The 27,079-nt window shown below is 46.6% G+C and overlaps 1 protein-coding gene across 6 annotated transcripts in view; it reads right to left on the minus strand.

The window, feature by feature from the left end:
- BCL2L11 (BCL2 like 11) overlaps nucleotides 1-19,395 on the minus strand; it is a 46,465-nt gene extending 27,070 nt beyond the window's left edge. For 3 of the 6 annotated variants that reach the window (XM_090281743.1, XM_090281744.1, XM_090281745.1), the window contains exons 1-2: nucleotides 17,643-17,917; nucleotides 16,388-16,782 (exon numbers count right to left, since the gene is read on the minus strand). In XM_090281743.1, coding sequence (XP_090137869.1) covers nucleotides 16,388-16,782; nucleotides 17,643-17,917 — 670 coding nt within the window. Of the gene's footprint in view, nucleotides 1-16,387; nucleotides 16,783-17,642; nucleotides 17,918-19,139 lie in introns of those variants that run through there. The other 3 variants (XM_090281747.1, XM_090281748.1, XM_090281746.1) reach the window with 3 other exon arrangements.
- Nucleotides 19,396-27,079: the final 7,684 nt, after the last annotated feature.

Here is a 27,079-nt window from a genome sequence, read left to right on the forward strand (position 1 = left end):
CCACTGGAATGGGAAGCATGCTCTGGTCCAGAAATGCGACATACTGGGGGGGATAAAAAGAGGTCCCAGAGGCACTCAAGATAGTTGACAGCCTTGTAGAATCTGTTTTAATACACATTCCCTCTCGGATTGAAATCATTGATTCCACTTTTTAAAATGTTCACTTCAAACCATTTGCATTCCTGAGGAAGGGCCGCAGAGTCCAAGCTAACGTGATATGGACTGTGCAGAATGCTCAAGGCCAGGGTGAAGCTTTGCTCCAACACCAGAAGTGGACCAGTTTACAAACCAGATTCTGTTTTCTCACTCAGACAGTGACACAAAGTTCCCAGTCTCAGGTTTGCAGCTATAACACACGCAGTCAGTGGGTCTGTGTCCACTCTGAGTGCAGAGGTGAGAGGAAGGGACATGCGCTGACCCTCACCCCTGGCCCAGCGCTCGCACCAGCGCCTGCTCAGGCCTGGCCTTCCCACTGTCAAACCACAACTCCGCTTATAAACCATGCATTTGGTCCAGAGTAGAGATCAGAGGAAATAAGAATGAATCTGGGTTTCCCACAGGACTTGAGGGACACCAACTCATTCTAAGCAAATACCTAAAACTCTTGTAACCATTTTAGTTTAACATTACTACATTACAAACAGGGTTAAACTTGTCCACTAGTGATACATCATCAGTACTAATAGCTTGTATCAGTTCATCACACCTCAGTACCTGACAAAAAGTTCTCAAGGATTCACCATTAACTTAGAAGCAAAAACCACAATTGAAATCAATGATAGCCAAGGGACTGTAATTCCCTCAGAGAAAAGGGAAAAGCTGTTTTAAATTCATGATTCTACTCAACAAAGAATATTTCTAACGTTACATCAACAAGCAACAATCTGCATCAACTGTGAAAAAGCTGCATTCTTTTGATTGCAGGAAAAAAGAGGTTAGGCTTTGTCTTATGCCTCCAGACCTCCTACTCCAAATATGTACACACCTTAAACTAGAGTGAAGTTTCTGCCAAATTAAGTTGGCAGTCCCAACATGGGCCCAGTACTGTTAGGCGGAGTATGAGTTTCTAGGTGTCACTCCATGGTCCAAAATTTCCCACTGAAATTAGAGTTCTGCTCAGAGTGACGTGACATGTGATTCACTGGCAGATCAGAAGTCACTGGGATCCCCACACGCCCTCAACCAGGCCAGTTTCTAGAAAAGACTTGCTTCCTTCTTGCTAGTTTTGGGACTGGGGAGTTAGAATTATGGTAGCATTTCTGGACAAATTCCCTTCCTTATGAGCTTCTTGTACTGGAAATGACAGCTCTTTGCCAAGGGAAGCAGGAGAGAAATTTCGTCACCATCATGCATACTGACAATCCATAGGTCACAAGGAGCAAGGACAAATGAGTGACCAAGTTCCTACCAGACACTTTATTTCCATCGGTTACGTGAAAGCTCCCCAGAACCTGGGAGGCAGGCACTTCTGTCCTCATTTGATGAATGAGGACACAAAAGCTCAGACTCGCAGATCTGCCAGGGGCTTGGCGGGTTGGAGGGATGCCTAGGATCCCATCCAGACCCTGCATGGAAGGCAGCCACAGCCCCCAGTGCAGAGTCCACCTGGGACCCCATCGAATGCAGGTGCTTCACCTGATGGAATCTTTACCAAGTTAAAGGCCATGGCACGCAAATAAATGAACCGCACAAATAAGACCTAAGTGCCATGATGACACTGCTGGCATGCGAAAAGTGAAGATTAATGGAGAGAAAACTTTAAAATATGCTACTTATTAGATTTGCTCCATTATAAATGCTAGTTATGATTTTGCAAATATAAAAAGGCACACAGAAAAAAAAAAAAACACCTATAACTTGAATGTAAAAACATTCAATATTAATGCTTTGATATATTTCCTTCTAAGCTTTTTGTTATGCTTGAAAATTTCTTGAACACGAAATTGTGTTATGGAGTAAAGGTCTGTGTCCCCCTCAAACTCCTATGTTGAAATCTAAGCTCCCGTGAGTTTACATCTGCAGGTGGGCCTTTGGGGTAATTAGGTCCTGAGGGTGGGGCCCCCATGATGGGATTAGTACCCTGTTAAGAGGTCAGAAAGCCCGCTTGCTCTTTCCATCCTGTGCGGACACAAGGAGAAGGTGAGTGTCACCAGAACCTGGCCACACTGGCACCCAATCTTAACTTCCAGCTTCCAGAACTGTGAGCCCCTATCTGTGGTATTACCATTACAGTACAAAGGGACTAAGACCTAGGATATTAACAATTTTGTAGTTGTTTAACTTAATATTATGCCAGGAGCATTTCTGCATGTCATTAGTCTCTTTAACACCATTAAGATGGCACCACGTCAGAGTAGTAGTAGTAGGAGTAGTTTAGAGATGTTCCCAGACCAGTGCGTCTGTCAGTAGCTGTTTGGTATAAGTGATGCCATGACGAACCCTCTTGTGCAGTTTCTGTTAGCATTTTTTGTCTGCAGAGTAGGGTTTGAGGGTGGGTAGATGGCACTGTGCTTATAGCCCAGCACCCAGCACAGCAAGGACTGAATCCTTGTGGTCTTAAAAGAACAGATGTTAGGTCTTTGTCAACAGGACCTCCACAGAGGACAGCAGTCTTAAGTCACATGCCCTAGCACAGGTCCCAGTCACTGAGCAAGCAGAACCAGAGAACAGTGACCAAAAGGTGAAAGAGGATGAAAATTTTGTCACATAACAACTGTCAAGAAACTGAGGCTGACCCAACAAAGATGGAATGGAGACATCAGAATTCCGGTATGGGGGTGACTCGGAGGCTGGTGGGGAGTGGTCCATGGGGAGTCCCTTCCCAGCGCGGGCTGGATGACCAGACACCAGGGCTATCAGGAGACTCAGGCCCTGGGTGAGAGTTGCAATTCAGTGGTTTTCAACGCAGTCTGGAGGCAGACATCAGACTGGCAATTATAAGTATGTGCATACCTTCAAATCTAACACCACACCCCCACTAAAATATAAAACAAGACAAAGGATGATTAATCTCTTTTTTCTGCCATATAGTATAATCATGTGGAACTATGTTCTTTAATAAGAAGTTCCCCTACAGCACATGGTATCAGACTAAGCTACCCAGATGTTTTGAGGACCTATGTTTGTGAACAGCATGGAACATACCTCATGGGGTACACCTCTAGGGCCACACAATGGGGGGGTGGGGTCAACATGATAGATACTATAGTTATTATTTGCAAAGAGTGGCCAGATGATGGCTACATCTCTTCCTAATGTTAAGAGTTTATTATTCTACCCAGAGAGTAGAAATACGGTGAAAGAGGGGATTTCTAAAATTCTAAGTGGTACTTTGAAGCCAAAGCCAATCACTACCAATCATAAATACAAGAAGACAGATATTTCTAGTTCCACTCAGGCCCCAGGTTCTTCCTTTAGTACTAAAAACCCTGGACATAACACAATAAACAAGCAAACTTTGACAGGGAAAGAGGACGGAGGGCTGCCTGGGGACCCAGGGCTGGAGTCCCGGTTTCCTCATTGCCCTCCACATACCCGGGCAGGGCACCGCAGGACTACAGAGGTCTCAAAGGGGGGGGGGGGGGGGGCAACGGGCACCAAGAGAAAAAGGCCCAGGGATAGCCTTTGAGCTTCCAGCCAAAGGACTGGGGGGAATGGTGGCCTGGCAAAGGAAAGCACTTTGGCAACACCTGCCCAACTCCTGCCAAAGGTGGGACTTGTGGTTTCAGGATGATGAGTGGGGACTTGCTCTTCCAGCTGTGCCCAACCCACGAGATGGTGCTCCTCTGATCCCAGCACTTGGTGCTCTGATCCACCACCGGGGCTGGGTGTATGGGGCGCAAACACAGAGGAAGAGAGGAGGGTTCAGCAGGCTATAAGCAGGTTGCTGATTCCCCGAGTGGTAGAAGCAGCAGAGATGATTGCAAGACCCTGCCAGAGGGGCTATTGATCTCCACACACTGTTCTCCCTCCCAGTGGAAGCAATGATGCCTGACTCCCCTTCCAGGTGGCATTAGTGCCCCTCTCCCAGCAGCAAGCTGAGCCTCTACCGCCATTGGCATGAAGGAGAACTTCTACCCAGCATCATTGATGGGAACAAAGCGGTGGGAGGCAGGACTGATTGACACTCCACTACCCCCACCCTGGTGTAAACAAAGAGCATAGGGGAGCTGAACCTTTAACATCCTCAACCCCTCTGCCCTCCCCATTGATACAAGGCTGCAAATCTGTCTTCCACTGTTTCCCCACCCCCCCCTTGCAGGTGTCAGCAAGGGCTATGTGGAGCCAAGTATACACCCTAGTTGGACACAATGAAGCAGTGCAGGTCAGTGCCAGCCTTTTACAGGAAAAAAACCCAGCAAGGCCAAGGGTTGGGGGTATCTGAACTTCCACCTCACCTGGCAGAGGCAGGCAAAAAATACAATGGAAAAAAACAAAACGAACCCTCGTTGGATGGGCTCAATAACAGAGAAGTGACAAAGGACAGAAATCAGTGGAAATGAGGGCAAATTGATAGAACTTAGGCTGAACAGAGAGTAAACACAATGAAAAAACAGAGTTTAGGGACCTGTGTGATTATAGCAAAGTCCCCAAAGAGAGAAGAAGGGACTGAAAAAGTGTCCAAAGACATAATGGCTGAAAACTTCCCAAACTTGGCACAAAACACAAAACTATTTATTCAAGAAGCTGAGTGAACCCCCCAAAAGGATAAACCCAAAGAAACCCAAGATAAGACATCATAATTAAATTTCCAGAAACTAAGAGACAAAGAAAAAAATCTTGAAAGCAGGCAAACAGAAATGACACATTACTTATAAGAGAGCAATTCACAGGAGGGTAGATTTCTCATCTGAAACTATGAAGGTCAGAGGAAGTGGCATGTTTTTAAGCAGTAAAAAAAGAAGCTGTCAATGGCGAATTCTATATCCATTGAAAATATCCTCTAAAACAAGACGTTCTCAGACAAAGGAGAACTAAGGGGATTGCTTGCCAGCAGGCTTATCACTGAAGAATGACCAAAGGAAGTCCTCTAAACAGAAATGGAAACAGAGGGCTGAGAATTCCAGAAAGGAAAAATTACTGTAATGGGGGAAAATGGGAATAATAAAAATTAGCCTATTCTTCATGAACTTCCTAACTTGTATTTGATGGTTGAAGCAAAAATATAACATGACCTGATATGGCGCTTAACGTGTATGGAGAAAATATTTAAGACAACTGTATCTGAAAAATGGGGCAAGTAAAGGGACATATAGGAAAGTGGTGTTTGCACTGCAGCTTAAGTCATAAAAGGTTGATAACATGATACCAGTATATTGTAATTTCTAGAAAAACCACTAAAATACTATACAGAGCAATACATTTAAAAAAATACTATAAATAAATCAAGATGGACTCTTAAAAAATGTTCAAGTAAACCACAGTAATTTTAAAAAAGAAAAAAACACTGAAACAAAGGAAACAGAAAGATAATAAAATGGCAGTGTTAACCCTAACATATCAATAATACCTTAAATGTAAGTGGTGTACATACACTATTTAAAAGATAAATTTGGCAAACAATGTTATGTCAAGATGCTACATACAAAAAAACTTCAAATAGAACACATGTAGGTTGGAAGTGAAAAGATGGAAAAAGCTATACCCTGTAAACATTAAATCATTTCTCTTTTTTTTTTTTTTTTTTTTTACATAAAGCCTGATAAACATCAGATAAAGTGGGCTTTATAGCAATGATCAATCCAACAGGAAGGCAGAACATTTCTCAGTTCCAAACTGCAGTGCCTCAAAATATACAAAGCAAAATCTGATAGACTTTAAAAGAAAAAGAGACAAATCAACCATTATACTATAGTTAGTGACTTCAACACAGGACTCTCAACAACTGAGAGGACTACTAGACAGAAAACCAGCAAGAAAGAACCCGGCTACATGCAGAAAAGGAAGAGTGAAAAGTCGTGGAAGAAATATCAGTAACTTAAGATACGCAAATGATGCCATATTATGGACAGAAAGCAGCAATGACTTGAAGTGTCTGCTGATGAAAAGTGAAAGGAGAAAGTGCCAAAGTAGGACTGCATTTGGACAAGATAAAAATTATGACTATAGAAGAAACACACAACTTCAACACAGAAATTGTTAAGACTTTGCCCACCTAGTTTCAGTCATCAATTCAAATGAAGATTACAGCCAAGAAATCAAGAGAAGGCTGGAACTCGGAAGGGCAGCAATGAATGAATTAGGCTAGAGACCACGGCTAAGACCACCCACATCCTCATATTCCCAATTACTATGTACGGATGTGAAAGCTGAAGAGTGAAGAAGGCTGAAAGGAAAACAGTTCATTTGGAACACTGGATTGGAGGAGAGCTCTACAAATACCCTGGACCTCCAGAAAGATGAACAAGTAGGTCCTAGAGCAAATGAAGCCTGAAACATTGCTGGAAGCAAAAATGACAAAACTGAAGTTGTCCTACTTCAAGCACATCATGAGAAGGCAGGGTTCTATGGAAAAGACAATAATGCTGAGGAAAACAGAACGCAGCAGGAAGAGGAAGACCAAACATGAGATGGTTGACTCCATAAAAGAAATTTTAGATTTGAGCCTGCAGGAGCTGAATGAGGCGGCTATTGAGGACAGGACACTGTGGGTATCACACATTCATGGGGTCTCCAGGAGTTGGGGATAATTCAACAGCAAATAACGAAAAAAATTAACTCCCTGACCAAGTAGAATTTGTCCCAGGCATGCAAGATAATTAATGCTGAACATCAATCAATGTAATAATGCACCTTATCAAAAGGCTCACGTAAGCAAACTCATATATCTACTCACACAGAATAAACTTTTAAATCTACCCAAGGATATGTTTATTGATTTGAGAGAGAGAATAAGAGAAGAGAGATGGAGAAAGAGAGAGGGAAAAAAAAAATACCAGTGACTGGTTGCCTCCCATACTTGTCCCAACTGGGGATTGAACCCACAACCTAGGTATGTGCCCTGACTGGAAATCGAACCTGTACCTTCTGGTATACGGGAGGACGCTCCAATTAACTGAACCACCCAGCCAGGGCCAGAATAAACATTTATAAAATCCAACACCCCTTCCATTCATGATAAAAACTCAGTAATCAAGAAATAAAGATAAACTTCATCTTTTTTTAAGAGTATCTACAATATACCTAAAGTTAACATTGTACTTAATGGTTAAAGACTAAAAGCTTTCCCTCTGTGACAGGAAAAAGGTAAGGATGTCTGCTCTCACCACTCTTACTCGACAGAGGCCCAGAAGTCCAGCCAGTGCAGAAGGGCAAGAAAAAGAAGTAAAATGCACATGGATCAGAACGGAAGTAATAAAAATGCCTACTTGCAGGTTACATGATTGCCAACATAGGATGACCAATAAATTTACAAAAAAACTTTTTCAATTAATGAGGTCAGCACGGCTGAAGGATACAAGATCAGCATACAAAAATGAACTGCATTTCTATAAACTAAAAATGAACATGTGAAAATGAAAATTAAAAATACAACACTAATAAGTGCTCCAAAGTAAATGGAATTAAGAAAACATGTACAAGATTTGCACGCTGAAAATTACAAAACCTAAAGACCTAAACACTTGAAGAGACCTGTTTATGGATTGAAGACGCAACATAATAGAAGATGTATAGTCTCCCCCAAATTGATCTATAGGGTTAACACAATTCCTATCAAAATTCCAGCAGCAGTTTTTGAAGGCACAAGCAAGCTTATTCGAAAATTTACATAAAAAAGGCACAGGACCTAGGCTAAACAATTTTGGAAAATACTGAAGAAAATGTGAGAAATCATTCTACTACCACGACCTAGCAGATAACCACAGTAATGATGGCAGTGTGATGTTGGCAGAGGAAGACAAAATAGAATACAGAAACAGACCCATACAAAATGCCCACTGATTTCTGACAAAGGTACAAAAGCAGTTATATGGAAAGTGGATAACCTTCTCAACAGCTAGAAAGAATAAACATTGATCTAAACCTCACACTTCACTCACAAATTAACTCAATGTGAACCACAGATCTAAATGTAATAGGCAAAACTATAAAAGCTCTAGATAAAAGAAAAAACAAGTCAAAAAATCCTTGGGACCTGGGGCTCGATGAAGAGTTCTTAGACCGCACACCAGAAACATGATCTGTTGAATGAAAAACTGAGGAACTGGGCTGCATCAAAATTAAAAACCTTTGCTCTATGAAGTTAAGGGGATAGACGACAAGCTACAGGTTTTTAACTGGTCAACAGTGACACTGTGGTACACCCGTGCTGCGAAAGAGTACTTAGCAATGAACACCAAGCAGCTGCTGACACACACATCTTGGGTAGAACACAAGAATACCACTGAGGGAAAAAAACCAATCCCAAAAGGTCACATACAGTATGATGCTATTTCTATAGTATACATAAAATGACAAGGGTAGGTAAGTAAAAGAGATCAGTGGTTGTCAGGCAGTGGGAGGGAAGGGAGATGGCTATGGCTATACTGTACAAACGCAACATGAGTAGGCTTGGGATGAAGCTGTTCTGTATCTTGTCTGTGGTGGTGGTGACACAGACCTAACTACGACATGTGACAAAACTGCACTGAATTAAATGCATACCACATGTGGAAGTATATGGGGAACCGGTGAAATCTGAATAAGGTAGCTGGATTCCATCAATGTCATTTGCTAGTTGTGGACACTGTACTATTATGACAGGCATTGTCATTATGGGAAACTGGGTAAAGGTACATAGGATCTCTCTGCATTATTTTTTACAACAGCACGTGAATCTATTATTATCTCAAAATAAAGAGTTTTTAAAAAGATATAAAATCAAAACTGTCTAAACAATTGTCAATCACTAAATTTTGTTTGGAACCAGTAAAGAAAATTTTCTTTTCCTTTTTTTCACTTTCTATCCCCACTCAGGACCTACAAAGGACCTACAAAGTGTACTTGTTTTTGTTGGTGTCCAAACTAGTGAACCAGGAACTGAGTCTTCACAAAGACTCTATTGACAGGCTCCAGGGTGCCCTTGAGGTGCTAAAGAAACTGAACCACCCCATCTTCTCCACTTTTTTAAAGCCCGCATGTACCATGAGTTTAAAGAGGTAAAACAAAACGTGTACTCATGTTTGCCTGGAGAACATAGCTATCTACAAAGCTGATGAATGTTTAAAGTGCTTATAAAATGAGGTTAATTACTTTCACTCTCAAGTCAACAAAAGCAACCAGAGGAATGGGTTTTATGTAAATGATGTGATCTGAGTGGGAAGAATCAGGTTCAGCTGCTAAAGCACCACTGCCCATGCCAGCTGCTCTGTTTGCAAGGCCAGCCCCTCCAGCTAACACAGAATGCCAGCCACAGGTCTCACTGACATTTTTCTAGTACCTCACTTTAAAAAGTAAAAAGAAACAGGTAAAATTAATATAAAATATATTTTATCTAATGGCCAACAAACACATGAAAAGATACTCCATATCACTTATCATTAGGAAAACACAAATCAAAGCCATAATGAGACCAATAGGATGATTACTACCAAAAAACCCAAAATAACAAATGCTGGTGAGGATGTGGAGAAACTGGAACCCTCTGCACAGCTGGTGGGAATATAAATGGTGCAGCTACTATGGAAAACAGTATGGAGGTTTCTCAGAAAACTAAAAACGTAACTACCATATGATCTGGCAATCCCACTGGGCATGTACCAAAAGAAACAAAAGCATGATATCAAAAAGATATTTGCACACCTATGCTTATAGTGGCATTATTCACGATAGCCAAGAGGTCGAAGCAACCCAAATGTCTACTGTCTCAGGAATTGGTAAAGAAAATGTGGCCTACACATGTAATGGAATATTATTCAGTCTTAAAAAAGAAAATTCTGACATGCGCTACAAAACAGATAAACCTTGAAGACAGTATGCCAAGTAAAATAAACCAGTTACCAAAGGACAAATACCATAGGATTCCATTTAAAAGAGGAACCTAAAATAACCAAACTCACAAACACCAGTAAAATGCAACCTGCTAAGAGCTGGGAGGAGGGGAACTGGGGAGTTGTTTAATGGCTATAGTTTCAGTTTTATAAGATGAAAATGTTCTGGGAATTGATTGCACAATAATGCAAATATACTTTTAACACTACTGAACTGCACACTTAGATGGTTAAGATGATAAATTTTATGTTGAGTTTTTTACACACACACCCCCATTTAAAAAAATTGTACTCACTGTATTAAAAATATCTCAACATGTATTGGGTTGACCAAAAAGTCCCTATGGTTTTTTTCCATAAAATAAGAGATACATTTTTCATTTTCACCAATAGCTACTGACTTGGGTATTTTGAGTATTCTGGTTAATTCCCACGTGGTATAACACTGATTGTTCTCAATTAATGTCACGATTTAATTGCTATCAACTTCAACTAGTCTACCCAACTGTGGCGCATCATCCAGGGAGAAATCTCCAGCACAAAACTTCACAAACCACTTTTGACACATTCAATCAGTCACAGAACCTTCTCCATACACTACACAAATCTTTGTGTTTCAGTTTCATTTTTACCTTTCTTGAAATAATCAAGCATAATATGCTGAAAATGTTGCATATCTCCTTCCATCTTCAATATTAAAATGTCTATACAAAAACTGAGTAATTTGGTAAGTTTTTTAAAAATGCATACTGATATCCACAGTGGTCACAATATAGTCTAACAGAATTGTTTCAAATGAAGTTAAAGACAACTATGCACCACTAGGGCTATCTTACAGGAAAAAAATGAACACTTTTTGGCCAACCCAATAATTAGTATGAAAACGACTGGGATATTTCACAATCTTGTTCAAGTACAAAGCCTTAAATTCCCACGTGAACTGACACTGTGAACACATCTAACTAACTTGGACCAGTCTCACTTGAAGGCTCAATGCCCACGTGTCTTCCCTGTGAAGCCTGTGCTGAGCTACTCCTGATCTGTCACTCCTACATGACAAACCAAATAGCTAGATCCAAATAACTAAAAATATTTGGACAGGGCACACAGGGTCTTTTTCTTGCTACCAGACATTTTTAGACACATTATTTGTTCTCAGGCAGGTCTTTGGAAAGGCTAATAGGCAAATCTTAAATGCCTCTGAACATGTCCCCAACATCTTCAGGTCCTCAGGATTTGCAGAATGTCATGCCCCTCCTCAGAGCTCACAAATGATAAGACCAGCTAAGAGGGGAGCACCCAAGACCCTAAAGGACACAAAGAACACAACTCCTACATGGAATTCAGATGTGCCAGGACAAGTAATTTACCAAAATGACATACGGGAGTTAATTACTAGCATTCGCCCCTATCCTGACCTTTCTCAACTCGTACCTCGAATAAAACTGACTATACCTTCAAAATGTGACTCTGTACAGCATTAAGTGCAGCACAACTTGTATTAAAACACATTTGGTGAAAGCACGCTCCACAGAGAATTTTTGATAAAAATGATCAGCTCTTCCCTAAGATGGCATCTGTCTACTTCATCTTCCCAGTAAGGAGACTGAGTTGGTAAAGTGAAAAAATAATGATTTCTCACAGACATTCTTTGAAAGTATCATCAGAAAAATCAGATGTGGAGGAAAACATGAAGATGTTTCTGATACAGACATCTAGCTGATGTGTGTCTCACACCCAATGCACTTTCTCAGTAGAAGAGAGATGCAGGAACAACATTAACATACACTGTTCTCCACCCCAAGTCACTGAGCAGACACTGTCTGTGGACACGGATGCTCCTGGCTAAGAACTTCTTCATAATCTCACATTTGTGTCCCACTGGTGGAAATGAATCACAAAGGCTTCTATGTGAAAAACATTATTTTGCAATAAATTATCAAAAGCTTCATTGATAATCTTAATGGATGTGGTTGAGTAAAGAATACTGAACAGGGCCAAAGAGAAAAGAACCAAATGTACCAACTCAGCAAATTTCACTGGCCTTCAAGAACTGAATTATTATACGAATATCCAGGAAAATGTTATGGACCACAAAGACGGTAAATGCTATTCCATCTAACACACTCACATCTGACTGTCCTCTCCTCCCACCAGCCCCCAGCTTCACCCTCCCCTGCTCAGCCCCTTCCCAACTAATCTCCCAAGAACTAATCCTGAAAACTTAGCTTGGTAGATTAACTTCAGACACACTCCTTGAAACTGATCATTTAATCCTATGCTTTCAATGATCACACCAACCTACTGAAATGTAGTTAATATTACAAAATTACACCTCAGGATCCATTACTGTACTTCACGGCATAATCATAACTTTAATAACTTAGAAAAATTGTGATCTCTAAAGCTCTCCATCTGTCATCTCAAGTAATGGTGCTTACACCTTATAATTAATTAGCTCTCAAAAGAGTATGTCACCAGGAAAGCAATCATGGCACCCTTATATTAAAAAGTATGTTAGCTGACCCTCTACCTGGTTAACAGAGAAGAAGAAACTATTTCTGCGCATTAAGCAGCCACCTGCAGAGACTGGTTTAGTCTGTAGTGAAAAACTGTAACAGCTTTTGAAGGCTCCTTAAACACACAGGTTTTTAAACACATAGGTTTTTTGCACACACCACTGAGCAACATTAACTCATTTAGTGAGCAAGAATGCCGTGAGATCATGTACTCAGGGCAGAAAAACATTTGCAAGCACCAAGAACTTCTAAGGGTGAAGTGAGTTCAGGAGCTGTACCAATAGCAACAATGAAAGGAAAAGCAGTAGAGACTTCTGGCCAAGATGGAGGTGTAGACAGACACACTGCGTCTTCCTTCACAACTAAGAAGGAATACAACTACCTCAAAAACTAGAGACAACCAGAAGTACCAGAAAATTGAGCTGCATGGAAGTCCAACAAAGGAAGATATAAAGAAGAAATACTCATCTGGATGGGTAGGAGGGGCGGAGAAGACGCAGTGAGGTGGTGGCAGCACCGGCTATGGCAGCAGCAGCAGCAGCTGCAGGCCGGCAGAAAGCGCAGTCACACGTTTTAAAAACTAGGGAGGGACACTTGGGGAGTGTCCCCAACACCAGACCAGACTGCAAAGCTCATGGTCCCAGCAATGGGGAAAATAAAGTCTCATTGCTTTTGACTGTGCAAAACCAGTGGGGGTTGCGGAGGAGGAAGAAACTGCTGGTCTCTCAGCAGAGTCCACCTGTTTAAAGGGCCCCCATGGTCCTAGACTGTCCGCAGACCCACCCTCTCTTGGAACAACAGCCAGGGCAATAGCTAGAGAGGCGCCAGTCCCATACAAAGTGGGAGAAGTGCCTAGAAAAGGCAGGAGTGCTGGGCAAGTGGAATTGTTCCCTCTCGGACCCCTCCCCCACATACAGCGCCACAACCTGGTGAAACGGGTTGCCCTCCACTGACCAATACCTAAGGCTCCACCCCTTACAACGTAACAGGAGTGACAGCTCTACCTAAGACACAGAGATAAACAAACATAGGAGCCTGTCAAGATGAGGAGACAGAGAAGTATGGCTCAAAAGGGGGAACGGCTCAAGGTTCTAGTGGGAGAACTAAGTGACGAGGAGATAGCCAACCTAACAAATGAGACAGCCAACCTAACAGACACAGAGTTTAAAACACTAGTGATAAAGATGCTCACAGGCTTGACAGATATGCTTAAGTATGGCAGATGCATAAGGGAAGACGTGAAGGCTATGCTAAATGAAATGAAGGAAAATCCACACACAACCAATTGTGAAAAGGCTGAAACCAGGATTCAAATCAATGATTTGGAATATAAGGAAGAAAAAAACAGCCAACCAGTACAGAATGAGGAAACAAGACTTGAAAAAAATGAGGAGAGGCGTAGGAACCTCTGGGACAACTTTAAATGTGCCAACATCCGAACCATAGGGGCGCCAGAAGAAGAGGAAGAGCAAGAAATTGAAAATGTATGTTAGAAAATAATGAAGGAAAACTCTCCAAATTTGGGAAAGGAAATAGACATACAAGTTCAGGAAGCACCGAGAGTCCCAAACAAGCTAGACCCAAAGAGGACCACACCAAGACACATCATAATTAAAATGCCAAAGGTTAAAGATACCTAGACTCTTAAAAGCAGCAAGAGAAAAGCAGAGAGTTACCTACAAAGGGGTGCCTATAAGACTATGAGATGATTTCTCAAAAGGAACTTTGCAGGCAAGAAGGGACTGGCAAGAAGTATTCAAGGTGATGAAAAGCAAGAACCTACAACTAAGATTACTCTATGCAGCAAAGCTATCATTTAGAATGGAAGAGCAGATGAAGTGCTTCCCAGACAACGTAAAACTAAAGGAGTTCATCATCACCAAGCTATTATTATATGAAATGTCAAAGATACTTAAGAAAAAGATCAAAGCTATGAACATTAAAATGACAATAAACTCACATCTATCAACAACTGAATCTAAAAAATAACAACAAAATCCAACTAAGCAAACAAGAATAGTAACAGCATCATAGGTATGGGGATCATTTGGAGGGTTATCAGCTGGGAGGGGGAAGGGGGATAAATGGGGAAATGGTGCAGGGATTAAGAAGCATAACTGTTTGGTACAAAATAGACAGGGGGAAGTTAAGAATAATATAGGAAAGGGTGAAGCCAAAGAACTTATATGCATGACCCATGGACATGAACCAAGGGGAGTGGGATTACTGGAGGGAAGGTGGGTACAGGGCACAGGGGAGCAAAGAGAAAAAAATTGGGACTACTGTAACAAAATAATAAAATATACTTAAAAAAATAAAGGATATTTAAGTGTTTAAAAAAAAAAAGAAAGAAATAGCAGTAATAAAATTTCTGGCTCCTTTCCCTGCTGAGGAATCCTAATAAAGTGCCGTCGTCATCTGGTACCCTTGGGCATTGGTTCTAGGACTCTTATACATACCAACACCCATAGATATTCAAGTCCCTTATATAATGTGGTATAAACATAAAATTGTACATAACCAGTATTTGCATGTAGGTGACAGCCCAGTGTACCTGCACATCACATCATGCACGTGGACTCAGAACACTGTTTGTCACGTGTGACAAACTCAAGATTTGTTTTTTGGTAACTTCTGGGTCCCCCCACCCCAAATATCTTCCATCTGCAGTTGGTGATTATTCGGATGTGAAACCCATGGATACGGAAGGCTAAACATAGCTAATGTTTTTGTCATTTGTGCCCACCATGTCCCACATGTGCAAAACCTCTGACAAGTGACCAACCCTCTATGGTTCTGTTGTTCTCTGTGACATGGGGATAGACCTGCACAGTTCTTACCTCACTGAAGGTTATGAATACTGAGCCCTACAGAATTTGCAAATGCAAGATTTGTCATTGTGTTCCAACAGTTAAATGTCTCTTCTGGTGACTTTTTGTCAATTACATTTTAATAGAATCTATACTGAATTTCTTAATCAATACTGCCAACTTGCTCGTATCTCATCAAACAGAAGGACTAATCCAGAGCAATGGTAAATGAGAACCAGCTGAATCCTGATGAAGACCTAAGCCTTTCCCATCTGGGTTATCAGTGATTTGAACTCATACACTCACACCCTTACCGCCCATACTCAAAGTCGCATTGCCAAGGGTCAAACCTGTAGATGGTTTTATCTGGCTTGTATAGTGTTTATAAATTTCTAAATTAGTTGTCAATATTTAAACATCAGGAATCTGCATCAAAATCTACATTTTAGAATTATCTTGCAATACAGAAAATCCTACCACTGAGACCACACACCCTCAGGGCCATAAAATGAGGCAAAAGCTCTCCAGTTCACCCTAATCCCACCAGGTCAGCTCCCTCCGTTATGGTACTGCCAAGTATTTCTGAGTATTGATGTTTGTTACTCTTGATTTAGACCCTGAAACTGCTTTTTATCCCTAAAATAAAAACCCACAATCTAATCTTATTAGGACTATGTCCAAACTCTCTGAGCAAACAAAATAAACCCAAAGAAGAGTTTGAGTAGAAAACAAACCATGTTCATGGTTCTATGTTGTCAGTTTTGAAAACGATCAACTTATCTCATTACTTTCAGTTATGTTAAGCTATCTGTTGTAACTCAGTCCCTTCTAAGTGGAATGTCATTAATAAGTAAATCTTAGTGGAGAGAACTTGCTATGTCATACACTTAATGACAGCAGCAGGGACTCCAGCTTTTCTGCCACAAAACTTGGTAGTATATATGTTCTACTTGACATATCCTCCATTCCCATGAAAATATGGGATAAATGAGTAAAGGAATTCTAAAATGGGGTATAAATGCCACACGCAACCTTTCAGTAGATATTCAAACAACCACAAGTCCACTGCCTCTTACCCAGAACTGCTTACCCATTGCATTGAGATAATGGTTGAAGGCCTGGCAAGGAGGACTCGGGGTTTGTGTTGATTTGTCACAACTCATGGGTGCCGGGCTCCTGTCTGTGTCAAAAGAGAAATACCCACTGGAGGATCGAGACAGCAGGGAGGATCTTCTCACAAAGATGAAAAGCGGGGATCTGGTAGCAAAAGGCCCGGGGCTGGCCGGTGGGGCCAGCGGGCCCTGAGGGCTGCCGTGTGGGCAGCGGTCCCCTTCGCCTTCAGGATTACCTTGTGGCTCTATCTGTACAGAGGTGGGGGCCCCGGGCCTGAGCTGAGGAGGTCTCTCCGCAGGCTGTAATTGTCCACCTTCTCTGTCACACTCAGAACTTACATCGGAAGGTTGCTTTGCCATTTGGTCTTTTTTTCTGCAAATAAAATAAAAATCAAGATTATCTGAAGCAAAATAATCCATGAGTAACTAAATAAGCTAACTTTCAATTACTCATTAAAAATGAATAGCAAAATGAAGGGGGGGGGAGGGGGAAAAAATGAATAGCAAAAACTTTAACAGTAAGTCGTTACTTTGTATATTTATCTCACACCCTTCCAAATAAGAATAAAAATAAACCTAAAATAACAAAGGTATTATTAGTTATGTTGGAGGGACTAAACTTCCTGCCACTAGACAAAACACTGTGACAACATCGACGACTTGTGGGGCTGGTGCTGGAACACCGACAAGTTTTGGGAGAGGCAGCGTGTCTGAAGTCTATTCACAGGGCTCTGCTGAGAGCCGACTGGACGAAGTCAGAACCCCCGGAGAACTCCGATTGCCTGGTTCCCAGGACTAGACCCCGGGCTTGGGGCACAGAAGTGGGCGCAGAGGCAGCGACTGCAGGCAGCTGGCCGCGCTCCCCGCTCCGGCCCCATTGTTCTGCCGAAAGTGCTGAGGGCAGCAAGTCTGGGGAGGTTTGGCAAGGGCCGTCCGTCGTAGTAAGTGCGTCACAATAGAGTTTGTAACTCCGAGCCCGCTCAGCCCGCTCGGCTCCCGCCCGCCCGTCCGCGGTCCCTCGCGCGGGGGCAGCAAAACGCACCCACCCGGCAAAACTTCCCCCAAGTTCACCCGCACTGTTAGGTGAACACCTCTAAATGGGGGAGGGCGGTCTCCGAAGCCGGCCCCAGGCGCCCCAGCAAGTCAACGGTAACCCCACATGGTAGGTACCCCGGCACTCGGTCCCTTCACCAGGCAAATGCCCCCTCTCCCCGCGAGCAGGCCGAAACTCACGTCCGCCCCTTTCCTTCCGAGCGTCGCGTCCGGGTCCGGGCTAGCGCCCGGCGGCGTCCGGCCCGCACCTTTCGCCGACCCGGAGCCCCCAGACCGTCACCGCGGAGGCAGCGCACGAGACAAAGCCTGGGGCCCGCGCTCAGAGGTCGCGGGGCAGCGCAGAGCCCGCAGCCGATCGCGCGACTCCTGCCGCGCTCCGCCCGGGCGCCTAGGGTTCCACGCGCCGCGCCTCTGTCCCGCACTGCCCCGGCCGCCGCCGCCGCCGCCGGGAACATCCTCCCCTCGGCCGCTCCTCCCCTCGCGCACTGCGCCTGCCGCCGCCGGCTCCACCGCCTCCCCGCGCCACTGGCGCCGGTGTCAGTGCTCCCGATTGGCCTGTGCGCGCACGCTCCGCGCCCCGGCCAATTGCTGGCTCCGTCGGGGGCGGTGCCTACCGGCCAGGCAGCCAGGACCCAGCGATTGTTGACAAATTCGACTCAGAGCGCCGCGCGGGCAGTGACGGCGGCGGCTTCGAGAACTCGGGGCCTGAGGCCCGGGCGGCCGGACTACCAGCCCTACCCTTCTGCCTGTTCCGACGCCGCGCACGCCTCAGCGGCTCCTGCCGCTTAGAGGAGCCGGTCACCTGGAGACAAAGCAGGAGCCGCAGACGGTCCTCAAACCCCGGTCTTTGCCGCTGGCCGCCGCCCCCCGCCCAGGTCCCCCTAGAGGCCGCCCCCTCCCCAGCCGCAGCACCCATCCCACTTCCTCCCTCTTCCTCCCCGTGTACCGGGGCCACGCACCAAATACGATCGGCTAACCCTGAGGGCAGGGCACCACCAGCAGCACCGCGAGTGGTCGGACTACGCTTGGGCACGCCCAAGTCTCTAAGACCGCCCGGCCGGCCCCAAGGATGGAGCACGTCTGCTGCCTGCGCTCGTCCACCGTGTGGTCCCGGGGGTGGAGGAGGCCCTCGGTCTCTCGCTGTCCGTGGCTCGTGAGCCTGGCATCGTTTGCAGGGGCCCCGGGCACGTCCAAAAGGTGGACGCAGCGGCTGCCCCGACCCCTTGGCCTGAAGTGCACAAGAAAAAGCCGAATACAGTCAGTCCCCAGCACAGTTCCGCAAATTCTCTGCATCGAACCCGCGCGTCCGAGACTGGCTCGTACCGCGCGGCCGGCAAGACTTCCCGGCCAGGCACGCAGTTCACACCGCGGAGCAGACTCAGATCCCGAGCTGGTGCGGCGAGCACGCTCAGCCACTCCGCGCGCCGCAACGCTGTCCGGTCCTCACTTCCACGAAGTGCTAGCAGCCTCTGCGCGGACGACCCCTCCCCAAAGTGGACCTGCCTGGGGAAAGGACCCGACCCACTCTGATCGCCACTTCCCGCCGGGCCACAAGGAGGTCGGGGACGTGTGTCTCCCCCAGCACGTGCGCGGGAAGCGGGCAGGAGGTGGAGCGTGTGGCTCCGGCGCCAATCTTCCACCCGTCCCGCCTCGCGCCCGGGATCCGAAGGTATTTACCTTGCGTTTCTCAGTCCGAGAGTCAGAGTCAGACATTGGGGGAGAGCGGGCCAGGGGAAGGCGCCGAGGTGGTGGCGGCGGGACCGGGACGAACCTAGCAGCCCGAGGCGATGCTGTTTACAGTGGGCAAGGAGCGCCAAGCGTCTGCGAGGACTCGTCGGCGGCAGTGGCGGCTACACTGGCCCAAACGGCCAGATATACTCAAGACCTGCAGGCAGCGCGGAGCGAAGTGAAACCTGCGGGCCCCTGCAACCCAGCTCCGGCCCGCGGCTCCGCGCCCGCGCCCAATCACTGTGGGCCCCGCCCCCTCCAAGGCCCGCCCCGCTCAGGCCAACTCTGCCCCTAGGCGTTGCGGTCCCCGCCCCTTGGCTGGGCAGCTCCTGTACTTGCTTTGGAGACAGGTAAAGCCCAGCGGCCCGCCGGGTTCTCGCTGCGCGCGCCGCCCGCCTAGCAGCAGCCGGGCTTGTTTACCGAATGACTCGGCTGCCGTCGGCCGTGTGCGCACCCATCCCCCACCCCAATGTACGTCCTCGCCTCTCCCCCACCCGCCAGCGGCCGCGGTGTGCGCGTGGAACAGAGGGGGCGCTCCCGGCACAGAGCCAGCTGGGCCGCTGCCTCCCGCAGAGCCCCAGGAGGCGGCCCTGAGCCTTGGACTTGCTGCTGGAGTTTCTTTTAGCCGCCTTGTGGTGGGTGCGAGGACGGGTTGGTACCCTAGAACGCGCGGGTCCACGGTGAAAAAGGCCGCTTCTGCGCAATCCCCGCTCCCTGAGTCCATGCTTCCGGCGGGACCCGATCTTCAGGCTGCTCATCCTCCCCTGGGGCACCCTCCTCATGCCACTCGTAAGGCCACCCAGCTTTTCTCCAGGCCGAACCTCCGCTAAGTGGCGGAGCCCTTAGTGGGCAGAGACCAGAACAGAGCGCCGAGCGATCCCCAAGGCCTCTTCCAGCAGCCCGGGTGCGAGACGGGAAGCGAGCGCCCCACAGAGCAGGTAAAATCGGGAAATGATAAAAGAACTACAAACAAAAAATCCTTATAAGAAATAAAAACAAAAAGACGGAGAAGAGCCACGGCCCCCAGGTGGGAGAGAGGGTGGTGCCTCCGCTGAGCTGGGATCCTCAAGGCCTTTTGCTCAGGTAGCCGTCAGTCCCTCGGCATGCCGAGGCCGGTGCAGGGGGCCGCGGGGTCCAAGTGTGCGTGGAGAGAGCGCTGTGGGGGGCGCAGTACCACCCGACCCTCAGTCCTACGCGCCTTCCCCCCGTTCTTCTTGGAATCTGCGGTCCACTCCCACTCCTTCCCGTGCGCCTCTGGTGTTTCTCGGGGTCCGTACCCCCCTATTCTCGGCCTCTTAGTGCCTGCCCTGCGCGCCCCCTCCCAGCGCTCCCTGGGCCTTGAGACACCGCAGACGCTGCGGCGCGGGAGTGGCGGTAAGGTCAGTCTAAAGAAGGGACATCTTCCAGCGAGGGAGCCCAGACTAGATTAAAAACAAAAAACTCAATGTAGGGCACCCTAACCAGCACCCCGGAACGAAGAAATCCGGCTCCTCGACGCTGTCCAGCCCTCGGTCCACTTTGGTCAGCTTTTGTTTGTAAACAGATATAGAAGGGCAGCATGATAACATAGGTCCAGATTAAAGTCTCAGGGCATCCTCCAGCGAGTCCGGAGCGAGTGGCCAGGGGCTGGGAGTTGGTGGTGGTGGTGGTGTGGGTTTTGCTGCAGGAGGGAAAGGACGGAGCGTGGACGTGGACAGGTAGAATCAGAGGCCAGAGGTCCATCCTGATCGCGGCTTGGAGCATCAGCTCACGATCGTAGGTTGCGGACTGAGGCCAACTTTGCTCGGTCGCCGATTGGCATGGCACGGGAACCAGCCACGGAATCGGCTAAGCCAGATAGGGGCACCAACCCGCGGCGCGCCCGTGCTCCCCGCGCTTTCGGTGGGCCTGGGCGAGGCAAGTAGGACCGGAAAAGAAGCGCGCAGAACGAAGCCCTCAGGGTGTCGTTTGCTCCCGTGAAGCTCCACCGCCCCCGCACCACCGGCTCTAGAGATCCAGTGAACTTCAAAAAACAAAGGTATAGAGAAAAGCAACCTGTTAGGCGCGCTTATCTGGCACACAACCAGGAGGTCGGCCTGGAGGCGGCTGTTGACGCCGCCCAGGCGGTGCTGGGGAGCTTGGGCCGAGGGCCCCGCGCTGGTGACCACAAGCCCTTCCTGCCCAGTCTGGCAGCGTCCGGAGGTCCTCGCCAAACCTGCCCTAGCCCAGAGGAGGGGCAGCATGAGAAGGGCGTTAGGCATCAAGTGCCTGCTCCGGTCACGGATGGCGCCCTTGAAGACACGGGCAGAGCGAAGCGGTGCCTCCTCCACGACAAATGGAGCAAAAGGATGGAGGATAGCCTGGACCAAAAGGGTCACGTGGATCTGAGAATCGGGCAGTCCGCGGCCCTCTCCAGGCACAAGAGCGTCGCTGGGGTGTTCTCCCCAAGTTCTGAAACCTAGTTACTGCATTGTATCACCGGCTCACCTCCGCCCTCGGCAAGCCGCGGGAGAGCCTTCCCATTGCTTCATTTCTTTATTAAACATGGTATCTGCGCTTCTGGAGAACTAGTATGCAGCTGCTTTTGGCGAAAACGTTTTCCGCGCGCTGTCCTGAGACTCGAATGCTGCGGGCATGGGAGAACAAATCAAGCTGATGCTTTGCGGAGCCAGCTCCCAGTGCAGGCTCCTATCCAGTCGAATGTTTCTACACAGAACCCTGGAGGCTCTGAGTCACTGGAGTCGCTCGTTCGCTGAGCTGAACCTCTGCCTGCGGGTGTTTGATTTTTTTTTTTTTTTTCACCCAGCACCGCAATTTTTCAAAATCACTGGGAATCTAAGTCACCGCTGCCAGCGGGAGACCTTGAGTGGCGCTGGGCCATGGGGTGCGTTCGCAGGGAGTTCACTCTGTTGAGCGGCCCTGCCGAAGCCGGAGAGATGGCGGGGACTGTCGGTTACAGGGAGAGGGCGCAGCCTCGCTGCACTCCCTTCGAGACAGCCCGGGGCGCGCCTCGCCAGCCTCAGCAGGACCGGGCTGCGTGGCCTCCTGCGCGCCGGCCGGGCCTCTGATCCAGCTCCAGCGGCAGAAAAGCGACCCGATGACAGCTGCGAGTGGGCCACCACCCTGCCGCCACGCCCGCTACAACTTGGCTCCAGGTTTGGGCCGCCGAGAGTGTGCCCATTCCGGGGCTGGGGGCTGCCGCCGGCGGGGTATACGGCCCAGGTGGCCAGCGGGTTTGTGATGTCCGGCGATTTGGCGCGTGCAGGTATGTTTGTGGAATGTTAAAGGCAGAGATAACCTTCAGGGCATCATCTTTCACCGAGTCACATAAATCCAACAACTGCAAAACACAACACAAAGGAACACGTCATATGCTGGCTCACTCACAGCGTCTGGACACGCACCCCCGAGCACCCGCACAGCCAGCGGCTCAGTTTCCTGGGACCGGGAGGGTAAAGGTCCTCGATCTTGCAATAACGCTCGCAAGCCTTTTTCATTTTAGAAATGACTAAATCGGTGACACCGAGTCTGGCAGAAGTCCATTAATTCCCTAAAGGGGTAGGGGTGGGGGTGGGCTCCAAATCAGCTGGGAACTCCAAAGCGGAGCTTGAGAACTTACTAATTTTCCCCATCCTCTCCCCACCCCCGCAGCCCACTCCCTCCCTCCGGTCCACTCTGCAGTGCCTGGGGTGCCACCCTCTGGCGCACACAGGCAAGTGAACAGGCAGAATGTCAGAGCAGTTAAACTGCAAAGACCTGTACGGTTCTCCCCAGAAGAGTCTTCCCCCCAGTTTCTCTACCCACCCCCCAACATGCTGGCAGCAAGCCACCATTCCTGAAATGTCTGGCCGTAGTGTGACTGCTGGGGGGTGGAGGAGGCATTGGCACCTGTGTGCATCTTCCACCTAGCTGCTGAAGGAAATTCACCACCTTCAGTTAACACCAAGGAACCAGGCTAATGTTCCACTCACCCCAAACCCTGCCTTGTATTCTGACAACCATAGCAAGGCAGGTTAGAGACATCCCAGCAGAACGGAGAAATTGCAAGCCAGTGATTTTGGAGACACTGCACAGGGTGTGTTTTATTTCATTTTCCAGTGCATTTTTCTATTACGGGGGGTGGGGGTGTCCTAAAAATAATAAATTGCTTCCTAAAACTCAACAAGGCCCTACAGAAGGACTGCTCTCCTTTCTAACAACCAGGTACATACACTACTGTCCATTTTTCAAGTTTTCAGTCAGCCTTAAATATCTTTCACTCACCAAATTACAGTTCACCCCAGGTTTTCATGGTTTGCATTTATGGTTTTAAACACGTCACTTAATCAGCCACACCTTTGCCTTCATGGGAGTGGTCATCCCTGGTCTACACTAATGCTGTTAAGACGGTTCCTTTGCAGCACTCCAAAATGCAATTTCAGGTGTTCAGAGAAGGTGGGGGTGTGATGTAGAGGGAGAGCATGAATTATAATAGTCCAACAATAACTCTTCCTTTCAAATGCGTTCTATTACATCAGTAATTTCTAATGAAAACCTTTATTTATGCACCGTGGTTAAGCACCATCAAATCAGTACTGAAAAGACTTTGATCATATTTGCAAGATGCACTGTGATGAACTTTCACTGACCAAGATTTCAAAGTTTGTAATTAATACTCTTGACAAATCCCTGACTAATCTATCAACTCTCAAAGTCTTTAACCACAAAGTTCAAAACCATGAGATGGATAGTTCCTATACCTTCCACATATTGTGGTATCATTATTTAAGATAATTTTTCCTTTGAGTGTGCATTAGGAACTTAACCAATTTTTGTCATATTCAGTGGGGGAAATTCAATTATTTGAATGAGTGTTGTATGGAAGAGTATGGGTTTGGTCTGTCTGGTGCCAGTCACAGAGTAAGTGTCCAGAAGTAGAAATTACAGGAGACAGATTTCTATTCAGTATTTTTTCAACTTTAAAAATAAGAATAAAATAGACTAAATTTAACAAGAAGGAATCAAATAGCTGGTGTAGAAGAGGGTTCCCTCACTTACACATGTTCAGGGAGTTAACCCCTCCAATGACATTCAGAAGAGGAATGTAGTATTGATGGGAAAGGTCAGATGTTGAATGTGAAGATTTTTTCTAAACCTAAATTCTGGGCTGCCTAAAATCCTCCTCCTTTCACTTTCTCTGTTTCTCACAGGCAGCAACAGGAACCCCCAAATACTTAGGGTCTAGATGGAAGGATCAGGCATCATTCCTGTTGTAACGAATTTCATGCTGATCCAATGATCATCATCCTTTCACTTATGTATTATGCACAGGGGTCCTTGCCTGCATTAGGGACCATGCAGGGCACTGGAGGCTTCGTGGTGTGCACTTTGGGACTTTTTACAAATGTGATCTTAATATAAAATGAACTTAGGTAAGCTAATGTAGCATTGACTATTACACAGTTACAGCATTTTTTTACTACCAGGGAGTCCTTTAGGACTAACCAAAGTACTATGAAAGTTTAGTTTCCTTACCAAATATATACTTCCATATAAGTATAAAAATGGTGCATATATTGTGGGCACCCCACCCTGTCCTGACAGTATGTGAACCAATTAGGCTGGGCAAAGAACCCCAAGCCCACCGTCTCTTCACAAAGAAAATTATGGTGAATAGCTTTTGAAAAAGCATTAACGAATGGTGCCCTTACAAAAAAAAAAAAAAAAAAAAAAAAAAAAAAAAAAACGTGAACAAGTTATAAATTCTTGCAGAACATTTTTAAAAGGACAGACTCAAGAGACAGTATTGCTCTAAAAATAGTAAGAACCTGAGGGCCACTGGGACTTCCCAGTGAATGGAATATGGGAATAATATCTGCTTTAAAAGCAGAAACAGCCCACACAGGACAGTATGTGGGTATGTTGGTATGTGGATTTTCAGGGAGAGATTTATAACATCATTTTGGCTTCCCACCCCCATAGAGTTGTAGTATGTTATTTCTTTCCCTCCTCTTTTTGAATCTCTGCATTTTCCTTGTTCTGGTTGGGAAAGTAGGACAGTCCAGGGTGGGTGATGGCTGAACTTTGCAGCCTTCTAAGCAAACCCTATTTTTCCATGGTGTTTAGGGTGCGAGGTGCCCTTTGCATTTGCAGCAACACTCCAGCTATATTCCTAGGGCTCTGCATACAAGGTTTTCCTTTCTCTTTCCACATTCCCCACCTCTGTGTTAAGTCCCTTACCCCAACTTGAAGTGTCCCTCAATAAACCCCATTCTTACCCAGGCAAGAAAGATAGTCTTTCTCCATCCTTTGCATCCAGCTGCCTGTAACTTTCCTTGAACAATAAAATGTGGAGGAAGTGAGGTGGTGTGAATTCCAGAGGCTGGACCTTCAGGAGCCTTCCAACAGTCACCTCATTCTGCTAGAACTCTGAGACTACTTGCTGAGTAGAAGCCTGGGTCAGCCAGTGAGAAGATGAAAGGCCATGAGAAGGACTAAGGGGCCTTGGTCAACAGCCAGGCCTACTATCAGATATATGAGTGAAGTCATCATCTTGGACCATCTAGTTCTCTTGAACTAAAATGACCACAGACACAGCGTAACTGCAGACTTGGTCCTGTCTTGTTTCTAACAAGACCTGGAACCAAAGTTTCAACCTTGGGTACACCACTTACAAGCTATACTTGTGAACACTCCTTATACCCATATACCCTTAACTGCTATCTCTTAAAACCCCACCCTGAGTCCTGAAGCAGGAGACACATCTGAGCCTTGGCTCCTGTCTCCTTGCAAGTCAACTCTCAAATAAAGCTCCTTCTCTCAAAAGCTGGTGTTATGCTTGTATGCATATCATGCAGTGGACACTTGTTTGGTAACAAAAGAGTGACCCAACCTAAGACAAGCCAAAGAACTGACCAGGTTGCCTACCCATGGGACTGCAAGAAATAAGCAACTGTTACTTTATACCACTGAGTTTTAGGGTGGTATGTACATCACAACTGGTAACTGAAACATATACCCTCCTTAAAATTCAGTAGGCATTCAGTGGAGCCATCATCAGCTGCACTTCTGCCACTTAATTATCTGAGGACAATTCTAGAATTACACAACTGAAGCAGTTGATAGTGAAGTGTAACTGTAAGAGCATTTCAGTCCTATAAAAGAGTAGTTTATAAAGCCATATGAGTGTCCAAATAGTGGGGTACCTGGGAGAAAACTTGAATAGTGGGTTGGAAGCTCCCCTTCAGGCCACTACATGTCCCACTTCCCTAATCCAATTGAGAAGACAAATCATCCGGCCAAGATGGAGGTGTAGGTAGACATGCTTCATCTCCTCGGACAACCTTAAGAAGGATTACATCTACCTCAAAACAAAAAACAACCAGAACTTCCAGAAAATCAAACTGTGTGGAAGTCCACCAACCAATGATTTAAGAAAAAATATTTATCCAGACACATAAGAGGGACAGAACTGGGGAGCTGAGGACACAGTGCGGCGGAGACAAGGCTGCGGTGGCAAGGCAGGGGCTGCAGCCAGCAGAACCAGCCCTCCTGTATTAACATGTGGTGGATAAAAGCTGGGAGGGACATCTTAGCCCCAGGCCAGACCGTGCAGCTCACAGTTCCAGAGCCAAGAAAATAAAGCCTCATAGTTACTGACTGTGAAAACTAGTGGGGGTTGGGGTGGTGGAATAAACTGCCCTTCTCTCAAGAGAGCCTGTTTAGAGGGCCCCCACAGTCCTAGAACATAGGCAAACCCACCCATTTTGGGAACCATCACCAGGGCAATAGCCAGAGGGGCGCCAGTCGCATACAGGAATTGGGTGAAGTGAATGGAAAAGGGGCAAGTGCCGAGCAAGTGGCATTGTTCCCTCTCTGACCCCACCCCACTTACAGCACCATGAGGTGGTGACACTGGTTGCCCCACACTG

The sequence above is a fragment of the Furipterus horrens genome, unplaced genomic scaffold (assembly GCF_987537825.1).
Source record: "Furipterus horrens unplaced genomic scaffold, mFurHor1.1.pri manual_scaffold_6, whole genome shotgun sequence".
In the NCBI taxonomy this organism is placed as follows: Eukaryota; Metazoa; Chordata; class Mammalia; order Chiroptera; family Furipteridae; genus Furipterus; species Furipterus horrens.